The sequence below is a fragment of the Ips typographus genome, linkage group LG12 (assembly GCF_016097725.1).
Source record: "Ips typographus isolate SLU linkage group LG12, UJ_Ityp_2.0, whole genome shotgun sequence".
NCBI lineage: Eukaryota > Metazoa > Arthropoda > Insecta > Coleoptera > Curculionidae > Ips > Ips typographus.
In genome coordinates, this window is record NC_138433.1 from 8,910,359 (window position 1) to 8,933,221 (window position 22,863).

A 22,863-nucleotide genomic window follows, 5' to 3' on the forward strand; every position below is an offset into this window, starting at 1 on the left:
ACAATACATCCAAGCATAATAAAAACCGAAGACTTGTTTAAAGAGCTGAAAGCTCTAGAAAATCGCATAGGCACCGATCAAATGCCGTTAAAACCGGAACTCTATAACATCAATTTATTCCTTAATTTCATAGATATAGAATGCTTTATCTTAAATAATAGAGTGACGTATTTGTTGCATGTTCCTATAACTCTAAATGAAAAATTTGAACTTTTCCATCTATACTCTGCACCAATTTTCAAAGAGAGTCAGTTCAAGGCGATAATACCGCGAAATAGATTTTTAATTAAATCAAAATTGCACTATACATATCGAAATAAAGCTTGCCATGAGATCACAGCACAATTATATTTATGTGCTAACAAAGATTTAAAGGAAATCCATGAAGAAAGTCCTTGCGCTGTATGCCTACTATCGCAAATTAAAGAAAGTACTGCCTGTCAACCAATCGATATCCAGCTCAACGATCCAGTGATCAATCAACTATCGAATTCTGACAAGTGGTTGCTGATAAGTCCTAAAAAGCAACTAATCAAACTACAATGCCCAACACAAATGGAAACATTGAATTTGATTGGTACTTACATCGCCGAAATTCCCAAGGGTTGTCAAATCATGATGAACGACCGAACAATTTTCAACGACCAGAAGGCAGTCAACGCTAGTATGCAGCCCATATTTTTCCCGGACAATAATGAGTTGCCAAGCTTCATTCCCTCCATGGAAATTGACTTCAAGCTAGACGATATCAAGTTAGACGGACTTCAAGATCTTCAAGGTCAAATACGATCTTCGAAACCTGCCCAAATAGTGCCTATTGACATTTCCAAAAATCCATCTATCTGGACTATTTTAATGTATGTTTTTGCAGTAGCAGGGATTGCGTATTATGGCTACAAGAAATTCGGCCAAGCCCTCTGCAAGAAGAAACAAGAAATAGAAGTCACCCTTGAGCATCAGCCAATCCAACTTCCCTCAATGGTACAGTTGAATCTAAGGGATGGAGGAGTTAAGTCACGAGGTTGTACCACCTCCATAGACCAGGACAGATGCTGAGTATGCAGTTCCATGAACAAAACCAGTGTCATCGCGTATTGCATAATTATTATTATTAAGTGCTTTAATGTAACATTATCAATATACTTCTGTACTAGTTTGTAATTTGTATTTTTTTTAAAACGGTCTTACCATATTCGAAGACGTAATTCGTGACTTAAACCGGTTTATTCACTCGAAGAGCTTAGGCCACTCGCTACGCTCGTGGACCTAGTTGTTTCTTTCGTGAATAAAAAATGGTTTAAGTCACTTGCTGTATTAATAACTATTAAATCACTCTGAATGACATTCGCCTATTTACAGGATGTAAACAAACAAACATCAATATTACATCTACGGGGCGGGGTTCAAATTTAATAGAACTGTAATTTTAGTTTTTTTTTTTAATATAAGAATTAGAAATTTAATAAAATACTGTATAAAACACGTGACTTAAACCGGTTTAATCACTCGAATAAATATGAATGAATAAAAAATGGTTTAAGTCACTTGCTGTATAAATAACTATAAACTTGCACTTAACATTATAAAAAATTTAAATTCGGCAAAAAGTAAAGTTCCTTAAATGATGATATTTCTCTTGGAAACATAAATGAGCTGTTTAAGTTAGAGATAATGCTGACAAATCTCTTTTTCTGATTAACCTAAATAGTTCAGCAATGCTTGTATAATAATAACATTTTCTGTGGGGGTTTCTTTTCTAGATACATTTTTAACTACGATTGACTTGCTCTAATGATCGTCCGACATATCGTGTTTGATAAGTACTGTCAAATAATGACATTTCACAAAACGGCCCATTAACTCAAAGCCAATAACTAAAGTAAAATTAGTTTTTATTGAATTATTTTGTCATTTATCAAGCAAATCATAAGTTATTATACATCATTAAAATCAGAATAAAACGTACTATTTGGTGGGCTAAAAATCCAATATGGCGCCTATAAGAAAAAAGAAAGTTGATGATGACTGACAAAAAACGAAACGTCGTGTGGCAAATTTGAATCCGTCATTGAATAGCTAGGAAAAAGTGGCAATGAAAAGATGCTTTTAGTTTTGGGATATCTCTTCAAATAAGGTTAGAAATAAATAAAAACAAAAAATCAAATTTTCAGTTTTTTTCGGATATCTTCGGAAGTACTCGGAAAATCGAAATTTTTAAAACGGCAGTTGGTTGAGCTTTAAATTGCGCAACTTTGCCCCAATTTAAACTTTCTCGTATCTTTTATAGTTTCCGAGATCCCAATGGTGAGGGTCGAATTTGAATTACCCTGTATACATCGAAAGGTTAAAAAATTTTAATTTTTATCAGATTGTCACAAGGATTAACAATAGTTGTTAATGCGTGAAAATTGTTAATTGACACTAATGCATTTGGCATTTCTCCATTTCCAAAATTTTGATAATTTAGAATACTAATGCCATTACTTTGTTTTACAGGTATTTCAACTTTTTGACAAGTTCTTTTGGTGTCTCTAATAGAAGATTTTTCAAGTCTACGTTTGCTTCAGTGTTTTTTAAAAAATCAATTCCTAAAAGGCCATCGTATTCCGGCGAAAAATCAAAGAGATAAAACTTATGATTTCCTGGGGAATTGAAAGATGGAAAAATTGGAATTTCAGCAACTTTATTGTGAATTGACTTCAAAAATTGATCGAACAGCAAAAGGTTCATTTGATATTGAATGTGGATACATTTCATAAGCTAATTCGGGTTTTATAAAACTTTTTCCACTTCCAGTGTCGATAAGAAAGTAAGAATTAATTTCGTGTAAAAATATTGTTATTAAATCAGGATTAACATAGTTGTTCACGTTAACTACTATATTGGGGGATTGTTGATAGCAATTGAATTAACTCTACCTGGTTTATATTGGATTTCGTAACTATATTCCTCAAGTTTGAGTCGCCATTGAAGAAGTCTACTGCTTGGATTTTTGCAATTGAAAGCCATGTAAGTGGACGATGGTCGGTGAAAATTAAGAATTTCCTACCATATAAATAAAGACGGAAATGTTGTACAGCCCAGACAATAGCTGTAAGTTTTTTTTCAATTGTTGAATAATTAAATTCAGCTTTATTTAAAGTTCTTGAAGGATATGCTATTGGAAGATCCTTGCCAATTTCACCTTGAGAAAGAATTACGCCAATCGCATAATTGGAAGCGTCGGTTGTTAAGATGAAATCTCTATTGAAGTCGGGGTATTGAAGTATCGGAGTAGTTGAGAGAACATTTTTAAAGTACTCGAATGAACTTTCTTGTTCAGAAGACCAAACAAAAGCGGTATCTTTCTTTAACAGATTAGTTAAGGTTTTCGCATGTTTGGAGAAGTCTTTAATAAATCGTCGGTAATATCCGATAAGACCTAGAAATTGTTTGATTTGTTTAGGGTTTTCTGGACGTGGAAATTGTTTAATAGAAGAAATTTTATTAGGGTTTGGAGTAACGCCATGTTCACTTATAATGTGACCCAAATAAGTTACTTCTCGTCGCATGAATTCACATTTATGGGGTTGGAGGAGAAGTCGATTTGATCGAAAAACTTTTTCTAATTTCTTGGAATGTTCTTCGAGTGAACTAGCAAAAATGACAACATCGTCAAGATAAACAAAAGATTGCAAACCTTGGAGACCTGTAAGACAATCGTTCATTAACCCTTGAAAAGTACTAGGGACTAGGAGTCGAAAAAGCAGTTTTTGGAATATCCTTTTCACTCATTTGAATTTGATGAAATCCGGAAGCTAAATCGAGGGTTGTGAAATACTTTGAATGACCCAATTGATCGAGAATATCTTCGATATTTGGTAGGGGATGAGCGTCACCAATAGTTACTTCGTTTAATTTTCTATAATCAACTACATTTTTGTTCACCTGAGGCATCTAATTTTTTGGGAACAATCCATAATGGACTATTATAAGGTGAAACTGATTCTCGAATGATTATTTGTTTTAGCATTTTGGAAATTTGTTTGTCTAATTCTTTTTTATGTACTTCAGGAAATCTGTAAATTTTCGAAGTTATTGGAGTAGTATTTGTAACGTTAATTTCATGTTTTAGAAAATCTGTACATGTTAATTTATCACTAGGTAAGAAAAATATCTCGTTATATTTTGAACATATTTCTAAAACTATATATTTTTCTTCTGGATTTAAGTGATCTAATCAGAGATTTTGTTGTAAAATTTTAACTCTTTCTGAGATTGGAAGTATTAAGTCGTTAGATACTGAATAACTGAAAATAAATGAAGAACTTTCTTGAAAAGATTCGAGAGTGAGACTAAATTCATTAATGCGAATTTTCTTATCAGTCATATTTAGGATAGTAGTAATTGCTTTTCCGTTTTTCACTGAGAGTAAAGCTTTTGCTAAATAAACTCCTTTAGTTATTTCAATTTCAGGGCAAATACCCATTTCCACTTTATTTTGGACAGATATGGAAATCACTGTTTCACTTCTAGGTTGTAAGTAAGTATAATTTAAATCTGCATCGCCATGGTTCGTTGAATGGGAAATTTTTATTGGATTAGTTATGACATTTTAGATTAAGTTCAAGATTATTTAAATCAATTAAAGCTCCATTTGGAGATAGAAAATCAGTTCCTATGATCCCGTCGAAGGGAATATTAGAATTTGGATCGCTAACAACATGGAATTTTATTTTTAAGACTTCTTTATTTATTAATGAAAGGTTTAATAGATAGCTTCCAGCTGTATTGATGGGCATATTGGCTCCTAGGCCTTTTAGGACAATTTTATCGTTATGATCGATTTTATAATCGATGTGTTGCATTTTAGCAATTTTTATAAAAGACACGGATGCACCGGTGTCTATTAGAAATCTGAATGGAAATCCATTAATTAAACAAGAGAGATAATAGTGGTTATCTTGAATAATGGTATCCTCTTCAGAATAATCATTAAGAATCGCAAATTACGTTGTCGTTCGAAACAACTTTGTTTTTAAAAACTTTATTTTTCCAAAAGAAAAATCAAAATCACGTACAAGAACCTTTATTAGTTATGGAGAACACGAAAAAAGCCCGGTACAATGTGGAGCGGCTGGTTATATAGTTTTTATTCTAGTAACTATTGCGCAGTATAGATAACGTTATTACTCTTGCGCCATACAATATTCGTAATACGTAACTTCTCCGCCCTTAGATGGTCATATACACTTTTACTGAAGTTTCTATGACCAATTTAAATTATTATTTCATTTTTTCTTATTATCTTTTTTACGTGATTGAATTATTGGTCTTAGATAATTAAATAATAAAACCATGATTATTAAACACAAGAAAACATAAAGTAACACTGTCCAAATACTGGTTCTGCTATAATATATTGGATTAGTATGTAGTAATCTTGAATTCTCAATTTTCTGTAGTGAAATTTCCTTTTGTAGTTCATTTAATTTTTCAAAATGGATATTATTCAGATTTAGCAGTTTTACATTATTATACACATTTTTATTTGAAATATTAATATTTATATGGGGTAAAGGTATACTCTCATAATTATGCTTAATATTATTATATGTTTTTAACATTATATCTTCTACTTTTAATTGACACTTCGAAGTTAATTTGATTAGATTGGTGCCCTTAAGTAACACTTTTCGTTGGGAATTTTCACACACTTCACTCGCGATAATTTCCTTGTTTGTCGTGAGCACCCACTTATTTTTATAGATATTTTGAATTTCAACATTTTCGAAAATATTACATTACAGTCAGTTACATTCTGACTATACCTTAACAACTGGATTTCACAAGGACCGTTAGTTATAAATGAATTACACTGTATATGATTACATAAAAAATCATCATTTATAATACGTTAACAAGGCATATGTGAGTGACCGTATTTATAATCGTTTATTAAGACATAATCAAAATTAGGTATAATTGTTTTAAAGTACTGGTCGTGTTTTACAAATAAAGGAAATAATTGATACAAATCATATTTTTCCTTTTCCACTAAAGGAATTTCTATAACAAAAACAATTTATTTGTTCTTCACGAAACTACTTATTTCTAAAGCATTTTCTAATTTTAATATATTTTTAATGGTTGGTTCAAATGGCAACTTAGATGAAGATAATTGCGTATTTATAAGTTTTAATTCGTTTAGTAAATCTCCAGTGCTAACATTTGCGTTATGAAAGGTGTTTAGTTTAGCAAAGGTTATAGCAATCTCAATTTTGCAAGAGTGTCATAAATGCTTTGGTAAAAGGTCGTTATCTGCATTAGAAATACATAAGTTTTAAATGAATCAACGTATTTCATTTCTTTATTTGTTATAAAATTAACAGCTATAATTAAATGTTCAAATGACTTACCTTAAGGAAATTTGAACTATATTATATGAGTATTGCCGTTCGAAGAATTACAATGACTACTTGTAGTAGCAATTTTTCTAGCTCGGTCCTGCACGCGTGTTAAAAGCAAATTCCAGTACTACTCCCCACCCCCTACTCCCCGCCCTTGTCCTAGACTCCCATCTTCACTGCAATTTTGGAGAGTAAACAGGAAAAAAAGTCTAGATCGACTCTAGGGCACGGTTTTAGACTATGAGGAAGGGAGGGTTTGTAATTCTTCGAACGGCAATACTCATATAATATAGTTCAAATTTCCTTAAGGTCATTTGAACATTTAATTATATTTCGTATTGCCGTTCTCGAATTACAATGACTACTTGTAGATGTTTTGTGAAAAGACGATCTAGACATTATAAATCATACAAAAATCTTTATTTTTCGTATTATGAAGAAAAGTAACTTAAACTAACAAACTTAAAAAGACTTAACAAACATTTGAAGTCTACGTATAAGCACTAGAGCTTAAGACACCTTTTGCAAAAACCGTAGGGTCGTTGCATAAAGGACTTTATTAAACGTTATAAAAGAGATCAAACATATTAGAACCCGAAGTCCAACCTGCGGTTTGTTTAATTAAATCAACTGAGACCCCTGCCCTATGGGCAGCGGAAGTAGCGGCATGACGAATACTGTAACTTGAAAAAATGTCAGTATCGATGCCACTAGCCGATAATATTATCTTTATCCATTTACTAATTCTCTGGCTTGAAGCTGGATGTATTGGTTTTTTAATTGTTAAAATGAGTAAATCTGTATTAGCTGAGCACCGGGCGTCTTTCGTACAATTTTCATAAAAGTCAATAACTGAAGCCAAACAGAGATCCGGATGATCTTGAAAATATGGTATGACTAAAAGTGGTTGAAAATTCTTTGGAGAAGAAATCTTTATCTGATTAGTACTTCGTATCTCCAATATATCTGGAAAACGATTTATATTCTGGATTCGAATACTAGCTATGGTTTGTATTCTATGACCCGTAATTAATGCTAATAAAGTAACCAGTTTCATAGTTAATTGTGTTCTTAGTAATGTCCGATAATGGGTGAAACTTCGACAAATACGACAAAACTGGTTGTGGATCCCAAATTGTCTGATATCTAGGTCTAGATGGCCTTTGTTTGTATACCCCTCTTAAAAAACGTTTTAATACTATTTTATCAGAATCGGCTGTCAAATTTGACTAAAGATTCTGACACCGCATCGCAGATCTCTGCCAAGGAACTACATCTTTCAATAAATTCGCAAGTGATCGATAGAACTGTGTCGCTGCCTAGTGACAAAAATAGCAATTCATCAACAAAGTCCTACCTGGACGCAGCCAAAAGTACAGGACCGGTACTGAGGCAGGGCGTCTCCAGTCAGAGTGATACTATAAATACAAAGCTTACCAAAAAAAATCCAACTACGAGGACAACCCAGAACTCGTCTTCAAGTGAAAATAGAGCCCCAAAGGCGAAGCAATTGATTGGTTTGGCGCAGAACATTGCCTTATTGTCGGCTCCTAGACTGTCTTTTTTACATGTTTATAAACTTCACCCGGAAACCACCGAACACCAGTTGACTGAATATTTGAAGGCAATGTTCGCTGAAGTTGAGTGCGAGAAACTAAATTCAAAGTTTCCCCAATATTATGCGTCGTTTAAGGTGTCAATACAACAGGACAATCTGACAAGGGCAATGGATCCGGCTATATGGCCCGCAGGAACCCATGTAAACAAATTTTATCATGGTAAAAAACTTCCTGCCCCGATGGCTAAGAAGGGTGACTGAATGGCTTACAGGCTGGCGTTGAGGAATATTTTAATTATGTTTTTTAAAAAAGAGTGAGAATTGTTCTGTATGTAATTTTGTATTGGTACATTTGTGATGTATATGTTTTATGAGTGCTAATGTTATATTTTAGGCTATTGTAATTGTTGACTTGCTGCACATACATTTCATGTATAATGTTGTCAAATAAATAAATCTAAATCTAAATCTAAATCTATACAGCGCCATGTGGACACGACGCAGGCGTCACCGACACAGTTGCCAATTTCATCTGTCTGGTTCGCCGACTGATTTGGCCTTGACAGCTAAAAATAGATTTCTTGGAACAGGAAACTTATTTTAATATTCAGGCCAGCCGTATTTTCGTTCTTTTTCGATCGCTATAGGAGCCACATTAGACAGTTTTTGGTGTTCTATATTATATACTGATCGTATAGTTTCTGCGTTATTCATTCTAATATTAGACACATGTCTGACAATCACTGAATATAATGACATCAATACTTTTGTTTCTTTTTCAATACTTCATTAACTCAAGCAAATTGATAAAATAAATGACTGAACAAGTTTTGTCAAACATTGCAATATAATTATAAATCGTTTATTAATTTATTATGTGCACTTTGACTTGCATTTCTAGACTATCTCATTTTAATTATAATACCAGTCATTGAGTATTTAAAATTACTATTGTTATTATTTTATATACGTGATTTATTCCTTACATTAACAATGTTTATTGAGTTGGGTCATTTTTCAGTGTCCTCAATTTTTCAATAGGTCGTTAAAAAGGAAATTTTGCTATTGTTTGTTTAAAACTTCAAATTCTAGTTTTTTGGCCGAAACAAATTATAGTTTTTAAGGTGGCAAATTAAAGAACGTTCTAAAGAACGCTTATATATTAAAAATGCCTGTTATTTTTGTTTGACAACCAAGTCACTTAAATTTTACCGTAAAAAAGCCTTGCCTATAATTTGTTCAGTCTATAAACTAAAATATTCGTATTTTCAGACGGTCAACTGATTGGTTACAAAAAAATCAACTTGGCACAAATGTAATTTTCTTAATACCAAAGTAAAAAAATGCATTATTATTTGATGCTTGTAGACAAAAACTATTTGCTGAGTCTAATACATTATATTCGTGTGCCAATATGAAGAAAAAGTTTAAAAACGTAACCTTACCAATAACTGTCTAATATCAGGCATTGTGCCTAAAAACACCATCATATAACTATAATCCGTGGAATTGCAGAGTGCCGCAGAAATTTAAGATGTGGTAAAGTTGCATTTTTTTAAATGCCTTATATTACATTTATTTAAGTAATTCTATTGTTTGTAAGAACGATTTGTTAAATGAATGACACATCTAGCGAGCACCGTCTCCAAAATGCCTTTTGCACCATGTCAAAATGCCTTTTGTGATCCTTTTCGGGTAAAAAATGTTTTAACAAAGTTTGGAATAAAATGTCTGCTTTAAATTTAAATTTAATACAGCATATAACTAATCGTTCTTATAAAGAATTAAAACTATTCACAAAATGTAATAAGGTAAAACTACCAATAGATGACGACCTATAAAAAGTCTGAAAAACTTAAAAATGAACCCCCAGATGAAGGGTCAAAATATTTGAGAAAATTTAAATCAGTATAGTTTGTCCAAAAACAAGTTATTCCCAATGAAACTATTTAGAGTATGGCAGCCGGAAATCAGTGTGAAGAGAGAGAGAGAGAATTAGCTATGTTTGGAAGAAACTGAGTACCAATGTAACTTTGCGAGTGTCATCTATTGGCAAGATGGCCATGTCATCTCTTAGTAGAGCATGTTGTCTATTGCTTAAAACGCATGCCATCTTTTAGCAAACTGGGCATATTTATGTAAGCGGTAAACACACTTCAAAATAAATAAAAGTTATAAATTTGTTGTCGAACCTTTTATAAAAAAAACTGCTACATAGGTCGATAAAAAAGGCTATGGCAAATTATTGCATACAATTTATAAAGTTTGGCTATATGTTTGTACTTACTTTGATGCTTCTCACAATGACAGACATTATGTTGAACGGTTTTAGTGGGAACAGGCAAATTAACTTCAGTTAATTTAGGTATTGTTGTAAATGCGGGTGGTTTAGGTGGGACTGGTATTTCATCATCTGTTTCATCAAAATCTGAATACACATAATCTGAATTGCGTTGCATTCGAGTTTTAACTGAAATATTGTTTTCAAGTAGTACTGCCTCCACATCTGTTTCAGCTTCTTCCAATTCTCGAAGTTTATTGGTCGCTTTGTGATAGTCAGCTAAAACGCACGAGGTTTCCAGATGCTTAAAATGACTCCTAGATTATTAGGTTCAACTTACTGTCATGAAATTTGACTATTGCTACGCATTTCACACATTTATCCAGGTTTAGAGGTGTATGAGTTTTGACAGCTTTTTCTCTTGACAGGGTTGATTTTAAATACGTTGGCCAAGTGCAATATAAAATTTTATTTTCTACAACTAGCCAGGTGCTTGATATCAGGGCCATTGACACAATTCCATTTGTAGATTCTTCCGGGAAATCAACAATAACATATGATCTATAAAATACATAATTTTTAACACAAGAGACAAAATACCTCGGAAAATACAAAAACTTAATTTTAAATTAATTGTAACAACAAAAGGCCAAAATTTTAGTTTAGTATGTATGTACATGCGTAATAACTAATAACTTTATTATATCTACGTTAATACACATCTAATATGAGACACATTACACATTTTGCCCAACACAATTAATTACCCACTCACTTTTTTTTAAAAAAAAGTTTAGTATGGCAAAAATTAAGGTAAAATAGTATGATACAACAATGTAATAGAAAGGTAAATTTTTTAAATGTGACAATTGGAAGCACCCATAGAAGCATATGTCACTTCACATTTCTATTAATTACATTGTTAACGTCATCCCATTATTCTATTATTTTTGTTATATGTAAAAACCTTAGCAGGGGAATCTGAGTAGGATAAATTGAAAAATATATAAATGTGTTATTAATAAATCAGTTTCTTTTGCACTTTAAAAAAACTGCAAAATAGGTCTACTCCACAAGATTATTGTGTTTGTAAGTAAGTGAATTTTGAAACTACATTTTGCTATAAGTTGAAATAAAATCTTTATAAAAATTTATAAAAATTTGTTTCTAATTCTTTGATAAGTTCTTCTCTCTAATTCTCTAGTTCTTTGATAATTCTAAAATAGTCAAAACACATGTCAAAAATTTGACAATGTCAATTTTGATATCACATTCTGACGACTCAGAAAAAATGCTACAACTTTGATAAACTATGCTGTCAGATCAAAACTAATGGAGTTAGCTATTGAGTAAAATATAAAGAATCACCCTGTACTTACATCTATAAATATAACAACTCAATAAAAAAATGTTTCTGATGCACCTCTAATACATAAATATGTTTTTCCTTCTCAAAGGCCGTGAATTAAAGGACAACAAAAGTATGTATTTTCCTCAGAATTTTCTCCTTGAGGTAATAACATTCCCTTACATTTAATTTTCTCATGTGAAAAAGTTATATCAATTTGACTAAGGACAACTTTATATAATAACTATTTGTAGGATAAGACACAAATGGTTCTAATATTAAAAGTTTTTTCCCTAAAATAAAAATATGGCAATTTTCAACATAGATGTTATTATTATATTATAGTTTCATCTGTTAGGAAAACACAGCTATTACCCCCTGTACAAGAAAATGTCCAATCTTTATGAATTAGCTTTGGATAGAAGGTTTTATCACCAATGACTCCTGAAATTCTTCCAGATACACATGTTGCCTTGATATTATAGTTTACATTAATTTCTTTACCTTCATAAACTCTGTTACAAATCTGTTGTAAACTCTGATTACCTTTTCTTAAAAATCGTTTTAGACACCCAAGATAATTCTCAAAAGCAAAACTGTTTACATTATTTAAGGATCCAAATTTAATGGCATCAGCTGGCGAGTGAATTAAAGCATGTACAGGGTGGGCAAATAAGCGAGGTAAGCGGCTATACCTCCGAAACTAATGATCGTAGAGAGTTACGGTAAAAAAATTTATAGAATAAGTAGGCAAGGGAAAATGCTGGAAATTATTTTCAAGTTTCCAAGATGGCTACCAGAGGGCGTTTGCGCCATCTTGAATTACATAAAGTTACGTTTCTTGTGAATTTCCCCAATGAATGTAACAAAAAAGTATTTGCGTTTTAATGTTAACATAAAGTCGAACATTTTTAAAAAAAAATATTTTTCTCTATCTTTCGAAATAAAGTGGGGGGGGGGGTATTTGAATGTTGTTTTAAATAAATGCCTGTAACTTGGAAACGTCTTCTCTCTTTAATACATTTGGATAAATTTGGTATCATTGAAAAGAGCATTTCTTGGGTTTTTAGGTTTCTTCTGATAATGACAGTTGTGACCTAAACGGCCGCCGATAGAGGGCGTTATTTGATATTATAACCAAAATAATGGATTTTCTCAAAAAATTTAAATGCAATGATATGACTTTTTGTAGACTAGAAAATAGACAAATGACTAACCAATAAGCCTGCGCAAACCGCATCTTAATATATTTTTTTTTTTTCTTTTTTTGTCATTTGTCTATTTTCTAGTCTACAAAAAGTCATATCATTGCATTTAAATTTTTTGAGAAAATCCATTATTTTGGTTATAATATCAAATAACGCCCTCTATCGGCGGCCGTTTAGGTCACAACTGTCATTATCAGAAGAAACCTAAAAGCCCAAGAAATGCTCTTTTCAATGATACCAAATTTATCCAAATGTATTAAAGACGTTTCGAAGTTACAGGCATTTATTTAAAACAACATTCAAATACCCCCCCCCACTTTATTTCGAAAGATAGAGAAAAATATTTTTTTAAAAAAATGTTCGACTTTATGTTAACATTAAAACGCAAATACTTTTTTGTTACATTCATTGGGGAAATTCACAAGAAACGTAACTTTATGTAATTCAAGATGGCGCAAACGCCCTCTGGTAGCCATCTTGGAAACTTGAAAATAATTTCCAGCATTTTCCCTTGCCTACTTATCCTATAAATTTTTTTACCGTAACTCTCTACGATCATTAGTTTCGGAGGTATAGCCGCTTACCTCGCTTATTTGCCCACCCTGTACATTATAAACACAAAATTCAATTCCACAACAACAGAATGAGACACAAATAATTTAAGCAAGTTATCTGCATAAGAGTTATACAGGCCATTTAATTCAGTGTTTAACAAGATTGTCAGACCATACTTTAATAGCATCATATGTGAGAATACAGAATTAGACAAAATATCACCAAGAAGTGGTGTTATATACAATAAAAATTGTCTGAACTCTGTAGCTTTCCAGTGTTCTAATTCTTTCAAACTTCTAGGTTGTCGATTAAATTCACAAGGCCAAACTGTTTCGTATATTTTAAGTCGATTTTCCAGAAGGTGCAATTTCTCTGGTGTTAATCGATATAACCTGCTACCATCCCTCCATAAAAACAATAACTTTCTCATAACCTCCAAACAAACACAATGCATATAGTCTACTGGGAAACTTGATACCATTCCAACACCTAGGGCACATATAGGACTTACACTTTTATGGTAATTACCATATTTTCCGTCAAGAAAATCTGCATCTTGTCTGAGGGGCGCACTAGAATCTAAAAAGACCATTCGACGAACAAATCTTCCTTTGACAGTACATTTGTCACATCCATGATATGAATTAAAGCTCATTGTAGCCTTCACATAAGCTCGTGCTGGTGCATCACAGCAAAATGATCTACACTCAATGTCAATAAACTTATGGTTTGTAGTTTTTAATTTGTTTAATTTCAGGTCATTAACTTCTACTACAAAATCTTCAAAAAACTCATTTAGAGGAGGTTTTGATGGGCCACAGTAGAGTGCTACAATAAAACGTGGTTCCTTAGGAAAATTAGATATTTTGCACAAAATAGGCCAAAAGTTTTGCTTTGTGCTCTTGTTTATAGGCAAGCCACTATGTTAAAATCTAAAACACATAAAACAGGATTTGAAACATGTTTGAGGACCTCATATTTACTAAACAATTTTCTAATTTGACTTGAAAGACCAAAATAATGATATGAACCATCACCCATATTCTTTATGTCAATTTGTCTAGGAGTTTGTTAAATAGTTCGAGCATCTTTTGGCAAATTACTTACTGATGGATTTGTGGAAAACCATTGCAACAACTCATTAATGGCAGAGTGTGTTACATTATTTTTAAGTGACCAGTATTTTAAAAATGCTATAGTTTCTTGAGAAGAAGAAGTTGTAGTAGAGTTTATATTTTTATTATCACCAGGCTCATCATCACTATACTCCTCATTATCTGAATTACTTTCACTCGAGCTTTCACTAGATAAAAATTGTATGGACTCAGAAGATAAACAGACTCACTTAAAACAAAAGATTGATTGGTTGTAGCCTCCAAAGATTGGTTCTGATAGTTCGACCCCACAAAAGTAGTCCTAGTAGTTATTTCAGAAAGTGATATGGGCAAAAAATTATTCTGAGATGAGTTGGAAGAACTAGTTTCCTGAATAATTTCTAAATTACTAGCAACATCGTTGACAATAGAGGAATGCTTTGCAGAACTATTAAATGTTGCTGTACTTTTCACAGGAGAACAATCGCCTAACACACATTTCACCTGCTTGGCAATTATTCGCCTTTCCTGTCTTTGACTGAGGTGTTTTTTATTATTATTCATGTTTATTTAAAGGCAGCTAATCGAAAAAGCCAAAAAAACTGAATGAAGACAAAACTTTAGTCTAACGTTTCTGATTGAAAGCTTGACATCGTATCGTAAAATGCACAACACACACTAACAAACAATTCTAAAGCATACAAAAAATAAAATACAATTTACAATTAAAATAGATTAATTTAACCAATTTAACTATCCACTAAACAAGGTGACGCCGGACGGCAAACGAAACGAGTTTGTCAATAGTGTCACACACGTCAACATATTGCGGGAAAATCAAACTATTTGTGAAACGATCGGCTTTAATTGGCCCGAAAGTACTAAAATGGGCCCTGAGCTATAGAAGAAAGCCGAAGGCGCACCGCCAGAGATGAGATATCTGTAGTCTATATCCGGAAAACCGGTACACGTTCCGCTTCTGATTTGAAAGAGGCAATATTTGCCATAAGAAAACCGCTTGTGCCGCCGTTCGGCCGCTTACTTGCCAAACGGCTTGTGTTTGCTGGGAAGTCTTAACTACTGTAAATTATATACCTTTTTCCATTGTTCACCAGTTTTTTGGGTACCTCCAATAGAATTTATAGCCTTTGCAGCTTGTTCCCAAGATTGTCTTTTTAAATTTGGGCTTTTCCCCACTTTAAAACCTCAGAACTTTCTAGCTCAGTTAGAAGTTGAATATATTGCTGTCTTGAGGCTTTCTTAGACATACCTGAAATTGATTTAAAAATTAAGTTTGGTACTTTATCCTAATTTTGAATTAAGAAGTACTTACCGTTGCCGGCAAAAAAACTGAAAAACTCCAAAAGCCCTTTAAAATTTACATAATTTGTGAGGTTAGGTCGGTACTTCTCCCTCTGGTTTGGTGTGGCCATAACACAAATGCAATGTTGTCATAGTGAAGCTTGAAATTTTATCAATCAATTGTTACTTACAGTTTTTTTAATCAAATGTGACCAAAAATTGAAATAGTGGTAAATTTTTATTGAAATTATTTCAATATTGATATTAAAGTCAATGGATTTACGGCATGGATTTACGGCATCTGCCTATCAAGTACTATAATTGTAAAGAAAACATCTTTGTGCTGCTGCAATGTTCTTTTAAAACAATAAATCCAATACTTAATAAATATACATTTTTAGATATTTCGTTTATTCGAACTTACCCCTTCCTATAAATACCATTTCAGAATAATGTAATTGTTCCACTCTGTGAAGATGTACTATCAAATAGTAATACCAAACCACGGACAACGCCTGTAATCCCTTGGGTATTAAGTTCATATTGTGCACCCGAGCATCCACTGTGACGTCACCCGGCGTATCGCATTGAGATCGCATCATGGATCTGTTGTGATGTCAAATGCCAACTTGTCACTTGGCTTTTGTTTTTGTTTTGTTGTGTCAGAAAAATTAACATGCAGCTAAAATAATTGTATTTTTATTACAATAGTCTAATAATTGGTGAAGATTATACACATAAATTCAAGTAAATGTATATTTTTCAATGGTCATAATGCACACAACGCCTGAGAGCCCAGGTAAGATTTCAATGGCAATTTCATACTTAACCTAAATAATCTCTGGTGATGCATCACTTGTATACATTACTAAAAATTTGTCTAGTCTGACAATTTTTTAAGGGTGGTTCAACTAACAAATTGGGCCTCTTTCACAGATCTGTATCCTGCATATGCTGAATACTTCACTACTTTTCCATGTGGATGAGAAAATATAACTTTTATGAAGAAATTAACCTAAGAGAAGAACAAATTACCCACTAAGAAGATTGCAACATATCAATCAAGTTGAAGAGTGAAATTGTGTGCAATGGGTTCAACTAAGTACTTACATTAGAACAGTGAATAAAAAAGCAAGGTTTAAGGTCAGTACATTGATTCTACTTAAATTAACATTCAAATGAAAACCAATGCAGTTTTCATTATTGTTTTATGTTTAATAATTATCATTGTACACTTTAGTAAACGACATTGCTCAACATTAAGTTAATATGTATTATACAATGTCTTTGTAAAGTACATACTGCATAAATTTGATGAAATGGAAGGGACTTAAGCCTAGTTTATAAAACAAAATTTAATTTTAGTTATAGTATTAATATTAGGACTAAGAATAGAATCAATGCTTATGACCCAAAGAGTTTGTAAAAAAAATAATTAATTTTTAGTGTTAGTAATAACTGAATTCACTTAAAAACTAAAATTTTTTTATGGCTAATACTAAAATTAAATCTTTTTGCCCTTTTTGGAACTGCAGTTTGGTTAACCTGGCATTGACAGATAAATATTATCACAAAAGTGATAGTTTTTAGGTACAGGGTGATTGATTGAATTTTGACCACCCCCTTAACTTTCTTAATTTTGATTTTAGCAAAAAACGTTAAATACAAAACTAGTAGATATTTAGGTCTACTTTATTTTTAGATAAACAGTTATTATACAGGGTGTCCCAAATTTGAGTAATAAACCAAACTTATGTTCTTTTAAATACGATGACCAACTTTTTATCCGATATTTGAATTCTACATCAAATTCTAGGCCTAATTGATGTAAAATGTCTGTATCAACAGACATATTCAACTGTTTCCGCAGCAGCGTCGTTGATTGGTTGAATTTTGACCACCCCTTTAACTTCTTTAATTTTGATTTTAGCAAAAAACATTAAATACAAAACTAAGTAATAGTACATAGTATTACTTAGTTTTGTGTAATAACTGTATAATAACTGTTATACAGTTATTACACAAAACAGTTATTATACAGGATATAATAATCTAAAAATAAAGTAGACCTAAATATCTACTGGTTTTGTATTTAACGTTTTTTGCTAAAATCAAAATTAAGAAAGTTAAGGGGGTGGTCAAAATTCAATCAATCACCCTGTACATTATTTTATTAACTTTTTTGTTTTTGTTTTGGGTTCCAGCTAAAAGAAAAAGGATTGCAGCTACAAGCTACAACTTTTTATTTAATATTTACTATTTATGTACTGGCACTTGTCAGTCTATATGTTATGTAATAACCTACATACACTTATCATTTATAATCACCTTTTTTACAGTGAATACTAATACTTGAACTAAATTTCTCAACTGGTACACCCACTCAATAAAAAGGGCTGTACTTTTTCGAAAAACACTTGGAACCTTGTTTTTATAGGATGTTTTGGATTCTACCAACAATTCTTAACATATTTCAGGCAACATAGTCCATACTGATATTCAATTGTTTTTAAACAAATGTCAAATACACTTTTCAAAATTATAAGTCCCAAAACTTTTACGTAAAAAAATTGAAAAAAATTAAAATCAGCTATTCAAAATGAACTCTATGGACTGTTACAATAACCAAGACGGTTTATTATCTTTTTACATTTTTTTTTAAATGTCATACATAATTTTTGAAGATGTTAATCTGACTTTTGGAAAATTATTGGTTTCAAATTATCAATATTTACAGGACAATTGTGGTACAAGTTGCATAGAACAATACTTAGAATTGGTTGTTTCTAGAATCCAAATTATAGAATAATAAAGAAGTGTTGCCATTTGAAAGATTAAAAATATTTTAAATACCCAGTTTTTGGGCCCTGTATAATTTCAATTCGTACAACACAAGCAGCGGTTAATAAAATTAGAAACATAGGGGTCCGAGAATTTTTGTGAAAAGGTAGTCTTTTTAATTTTATTGAACTTAGTTATGCATGTTACAAAAGCACTGTATGTAGTGTTATCTAAATGCATGTTTGAAGGAACAGTAATAATCTAATTCATATAAGTGTCAATTCTTCAGATCAAATGATGGCTACGAAGTTACTTACATGGTACAACATTTGCTTATCTAGTACAATAATTGTAAAGCAAACATACAGGGTGTACAAACTCAATGCATTGGCATTGCTATCTCAGAAAGTATAGTTGATAGAGATTTAGTTAAATGGAGGCAAAGTTGCGCATTTTATTGATAAATAATTTGGTAAAAAAAATTCAAAAAAGTTTTATTACATCCGGAGATATCCGACAAAAACCGGAAAACTCAAATTTCTGGTTTATTTTTTTACCACTTTAATCAATGGCACCTTCCGGGGGCGCTTTTTTATGCTCTTCAAGAAAATAGTTTTAGGTTTTAGCTCCGACATTTCTTTTTTTAAATACCAGCATCAACTTCAAATTTTCAAATACGGACCTCAACTTTTTATTTCATTTTTCAGTAGCCACAGACCTTCTGAAACTAATAATGTGTCACACTTCAAAAAAATATACCTAGTGTACCTACTCGTATTATGTATTTGGTATTTTAAGATTTAAAAAAAAAATTAAGCAATTGAAATTGATATGTTGTCATAACGAGTAGATAATTTAGTTTTATATAATTTAATAATTAGGTTCATTGCTCCTTCGAAAAAGAGAGAGAGTTTCTTATGGTACTTTTCATTTACAAAAAAATATGTTTTTGGTTAGTTATTTATTTTTCGGATACTCACATGTTTGAATTCGAGGTTGAGTTTTGATGAAACAACTTAATCATATCAAACTAAATTATTTACTAATTATGATAACATGAATTTCAAATGCATATTTGAAAAAAAAAACAAATACCTACCTAAGTACACTAGGTATAATTTTTTGACAAGTGTGGCACATTTTTGGTAGGTTGGTAGCTACTAAAAAAACGAAATCAAAAGTCCCAGTCCGTATTTTAAAATATTAAGTTGATGATGGTATCTATAAGACGAAACGTTGTATCTAAATACAAACATTATTTTCTTAAATAGCATAAATTAATGCCTCCAGAAGGTGCAATTGATTGAATAAAATGAATTTCCAAAATAATCAATAATAAAGTGGTAAAAAAATAAAATAGAAATTTGATTAATTGTTTTTGTTGGATATCTCCGGATGTAATGAAATTTTTTTAAATTATTTTTTACCAGATTATTTAGCATTAAAATGTGCAACTTTGCCTCCATTTAACTAAAGCTCGATCAACTATACTTTCTGAGATAGCAATGCTGATGCATCTAATTTGTAACACCCTGTATTTGTGCAGCTGCAATGTTTTTTTTAACAATCCAATACTTAATGAAATTCAATTTTTTGATATTTTGATTATTTGAGCTTACCATTTTCTATAAATATGGTATGTCTCAGATGGGAAGTAGTGCGTACATTCTGTGAAAATAGATTTCTAGTTTCTACTATTCAATGTAAAAAATAATATAAAAAGTTTTAAGTGCATATTGTGCATTATTTCAATTTGAGGAAACAAATTTAGCTGATTAAGCCATGTTTAATCTGTTATGTCAACTAAAGTTCGAATTTGTCACTTTGCTTTTGGTTTTATTTTGTTATGTCAAACAGATTCCCATGCAGTTAAAATAGTTATATTTTTAATTTTAATACAATACTTCAATAATAGTTGAAAATTATACACTAAAATCAAGTAAATGTATATTTTTTGAAGGACATAGAGCCTGCTGGTCTAAGTAAGATTACAATGCCAATTTCAAACTTCCTAGGTATTTAACCCTGCTTCTACCGTTTTGTGATCTTTGTTTTTTATAAGCTATGTGATAATGTCAGTTTTAATTTAAGCTGGGCAATTTTTTTTGTTTTGACTATGCATTGTTTTGACTTGTTTTGACTATGCAGGGTGGTGCATAAATTCGTGGCAGATAAAATATTGGTATTTTTAAATAGAACCACATTTTTTAATACATTTTAAATTCTACATTTAATTCTAAAACTTACAAATTCGATGCATTAGCATTGCCATCTCAGAAACTATTGTTGATAAGGCTTTAATTAAATGGAGGCAACGTTGCGCATTTTATTACTAAATAATTTGGTAAAAAAAATTTAAAATTTTTTATTACATCCGAAGTAAATTCCAAAATAATCATTAATAAAGTGGTAAAAAACAAATAGAAATTTGACTTTTTCGGTTTTTGTCGGAAATCTCCGGATGTAATGAACAGTTTTTGATTTTTTTTTAGGTATTCAGCTGAAATCAATTAAAACACGTTGACGTTTTTTATGTTCTTGTCGTAATATTATTTTCTTTGTTTCAGATATTCTCCCGGTGAAGCGAGATGCTTAAAAAGTCGTACAGGGGAACGCTGAAATTCTTATTTATTTTTCTAATAAACTAAAGGTTGGGGCGCGGGGTTTTGGGTAGTTTTATTTTCTATTTCGATTTGCTGTTATGTCATATGCAGCTTTTTCCTATCCGCAATATCTGGCCGCATAATTTTTATTTAATGTCCGACTATATGGTGATGTATTTGAAAAATTGTCATTTCTTTAAATATCAACCTACGCATGGCGAACTGAGTAACTGTGCAGAAGTTGACATTGGAATTGAACCAGACCAGCAATCAGTCATTAATATCTATCAAACGTACAATTTATTTTCCAACTGATTAATATCCTACAGCAAAATTAACTTTTTGTGTCTTCCCAGTTCCGATTTATATCGAAGAATCAACCTTTTATTGTAAAGTTTGCGTGTGGAACCAAACTAAGTAAAAAGTGAATTGACTAAGTTTAATTTAGTTAAGTGCAGTGAAAAGTAATAGTACAATTAACATGTGAATAAAAGCAATTAACAACAACTGAACTAATCTAATCTAGACCTAATAAGAGAGAGCCGCCAAAAGTCATAACTGTCTATTGTCACTTTACCGTCACACTTCACTAAAAGACAGCTACAACATTGTTGCCAATTCACATACAATCAACACTTCCCCTCAATACAATAATTAAAACAAACCAAATCAGAATACATTCATGTTTAAAACATGTTTAGAAAACAAGTTACATGATAAACTTTTTGTTAATACATCAACAACCTGATTATTTGTGTCTACATACATGACCTTAAGTACATTATCAGTGATCAAGTCTTTAATATAGTTAAACTTTACATCTACATGTTTTAGCCTTTTATGTTCAAACCTGGTTGTCAGTCGCATGCAAGATTGGTCCGTCTTTTGGAAACTCAAATCCTCCAATAAACTTACCAACCATACTCCTTCTTTTGCAGCTTCACACAATGCTACAAACTCTGCCTCAGTAGATGACAACGCCACAGTTGACTGTTTTCTTGTTGTCCAAGATACTACACAACCAAAAATCTTGAATAGATATCCAGTTGTGGATTTTCTTCCTTCTAGATCACCTGCCCAATCTGCATCTGCATAGCCAACTAGCAGATTATTATCATCATTTGGATAAAATAACTTATATTCTACCGTTCCTTGGAGATATCTCAAGATTCTTTTCAGTTTTTGCCAAAGTAGTTGTGAAGGTTTTGATTGAAATCTACTACACAAGTTTACTGCAAAACAAATATCTGGCCTAGTCGCCAACATCAAATACATTAAAGAACCTATTAATTGTCGTATAGGCCAGTTCTCTTCACTTGACTGATTTTCAGTATCAGTACACTCATTAATCTCAAAATCTCCAACTTCCATTGGTGTTTTCATTGGTTTGCAGTTACTCATATTAAAACGACGTAAAATGGACTCAATATAACTTTTCTGACATAAACACATACCTTTTTCATCAAATTTAATATTTATTCCCAAGAAATTCTTTAGTTTTCCCATAATTTGTATCTCAAACTTGTTCTGTAATTTTACTTTTAAATCATTTATCTCTCTTTTGTTATCACTGACAATTATTATATCATCAACATATAACAGCAAATAGATGTTTGATTCACTAAGTTTCTTCAGATAAAGACATGGATCACTATTAGACTTTATAAATTGTTCACTTCTGATGAAACAATCAAATTCATTCATTTTGTTCCAGCAAAAAGGTGCAGGCTTAAGACCATATAGA

At 31.6% G+C, this 22,863-nt stretch overlaps 1 protein-coding gene and 1 long non-coding RNA gene across 4 annotated transcripts; one reads left to right on the plus strand and one right to left on the minus strand.

Moving 5' to 3' along the window:
* Positions 1-6,807: 6,807 nt before the first annotated feature.
* On the minus strand, positions 6,808-15,879 carry LOC145736614 (uncharacterized). 3 transcript variants are annotated; one of them, XM_081991044.1, is made up of 4 exons: positions 13,851-14,381; positions 10,569-10,789; positions 10,235-10,507; positions 6,808-8,513 (listed from the first exon to the last, which is right to left on the minus strand). In XM_081991044.1, exons 1-4 carry the CDS (start codon positions 13,892-13,894, stop codon positions 8,476-8,478), a joined length of 576 nt encoding a protein of 191 aa, XP_081847170.1. In that variant the 5' UTR covers positions 13,895-14,381; the 3' UTR covers positions 6,808-8,475. The 3 variants fall into 3 exon arrangements, 2 of the variants coding, with proteins under 2 accessions (XP_081847170.1, XP_081847169.1); XR_014180049.1 differs by lacking the exons at positions 6,808-8,513; positions 13,851-14,381 and adding exons at positions 15,529-15,703; positions 15,767-15,879 and having other exon boundaries at positions 8,781-10,507; XM_081991043.1 differs by lacking the exon at positions 6,808-8,513 and having other exon boundaries at positions 8,781-10,507.
* Positions 15,880-16,374: 495 nt separating this feature from the next.
* Positions 16,375-21,943, plus strand: LOC145736805 (uncharacterized). Its single transcript, XR_014180112.1, has 3 exons — positions 16,375-16,534; positions 16,672-16,878; positions 21,084-21,943. It is a non-coding gene; the product is annotated as an uncharacterized LOC145736805 (long non-coding RNA).
* Positions 21,944-22,863: the final 920 nt, after the last annotated feature.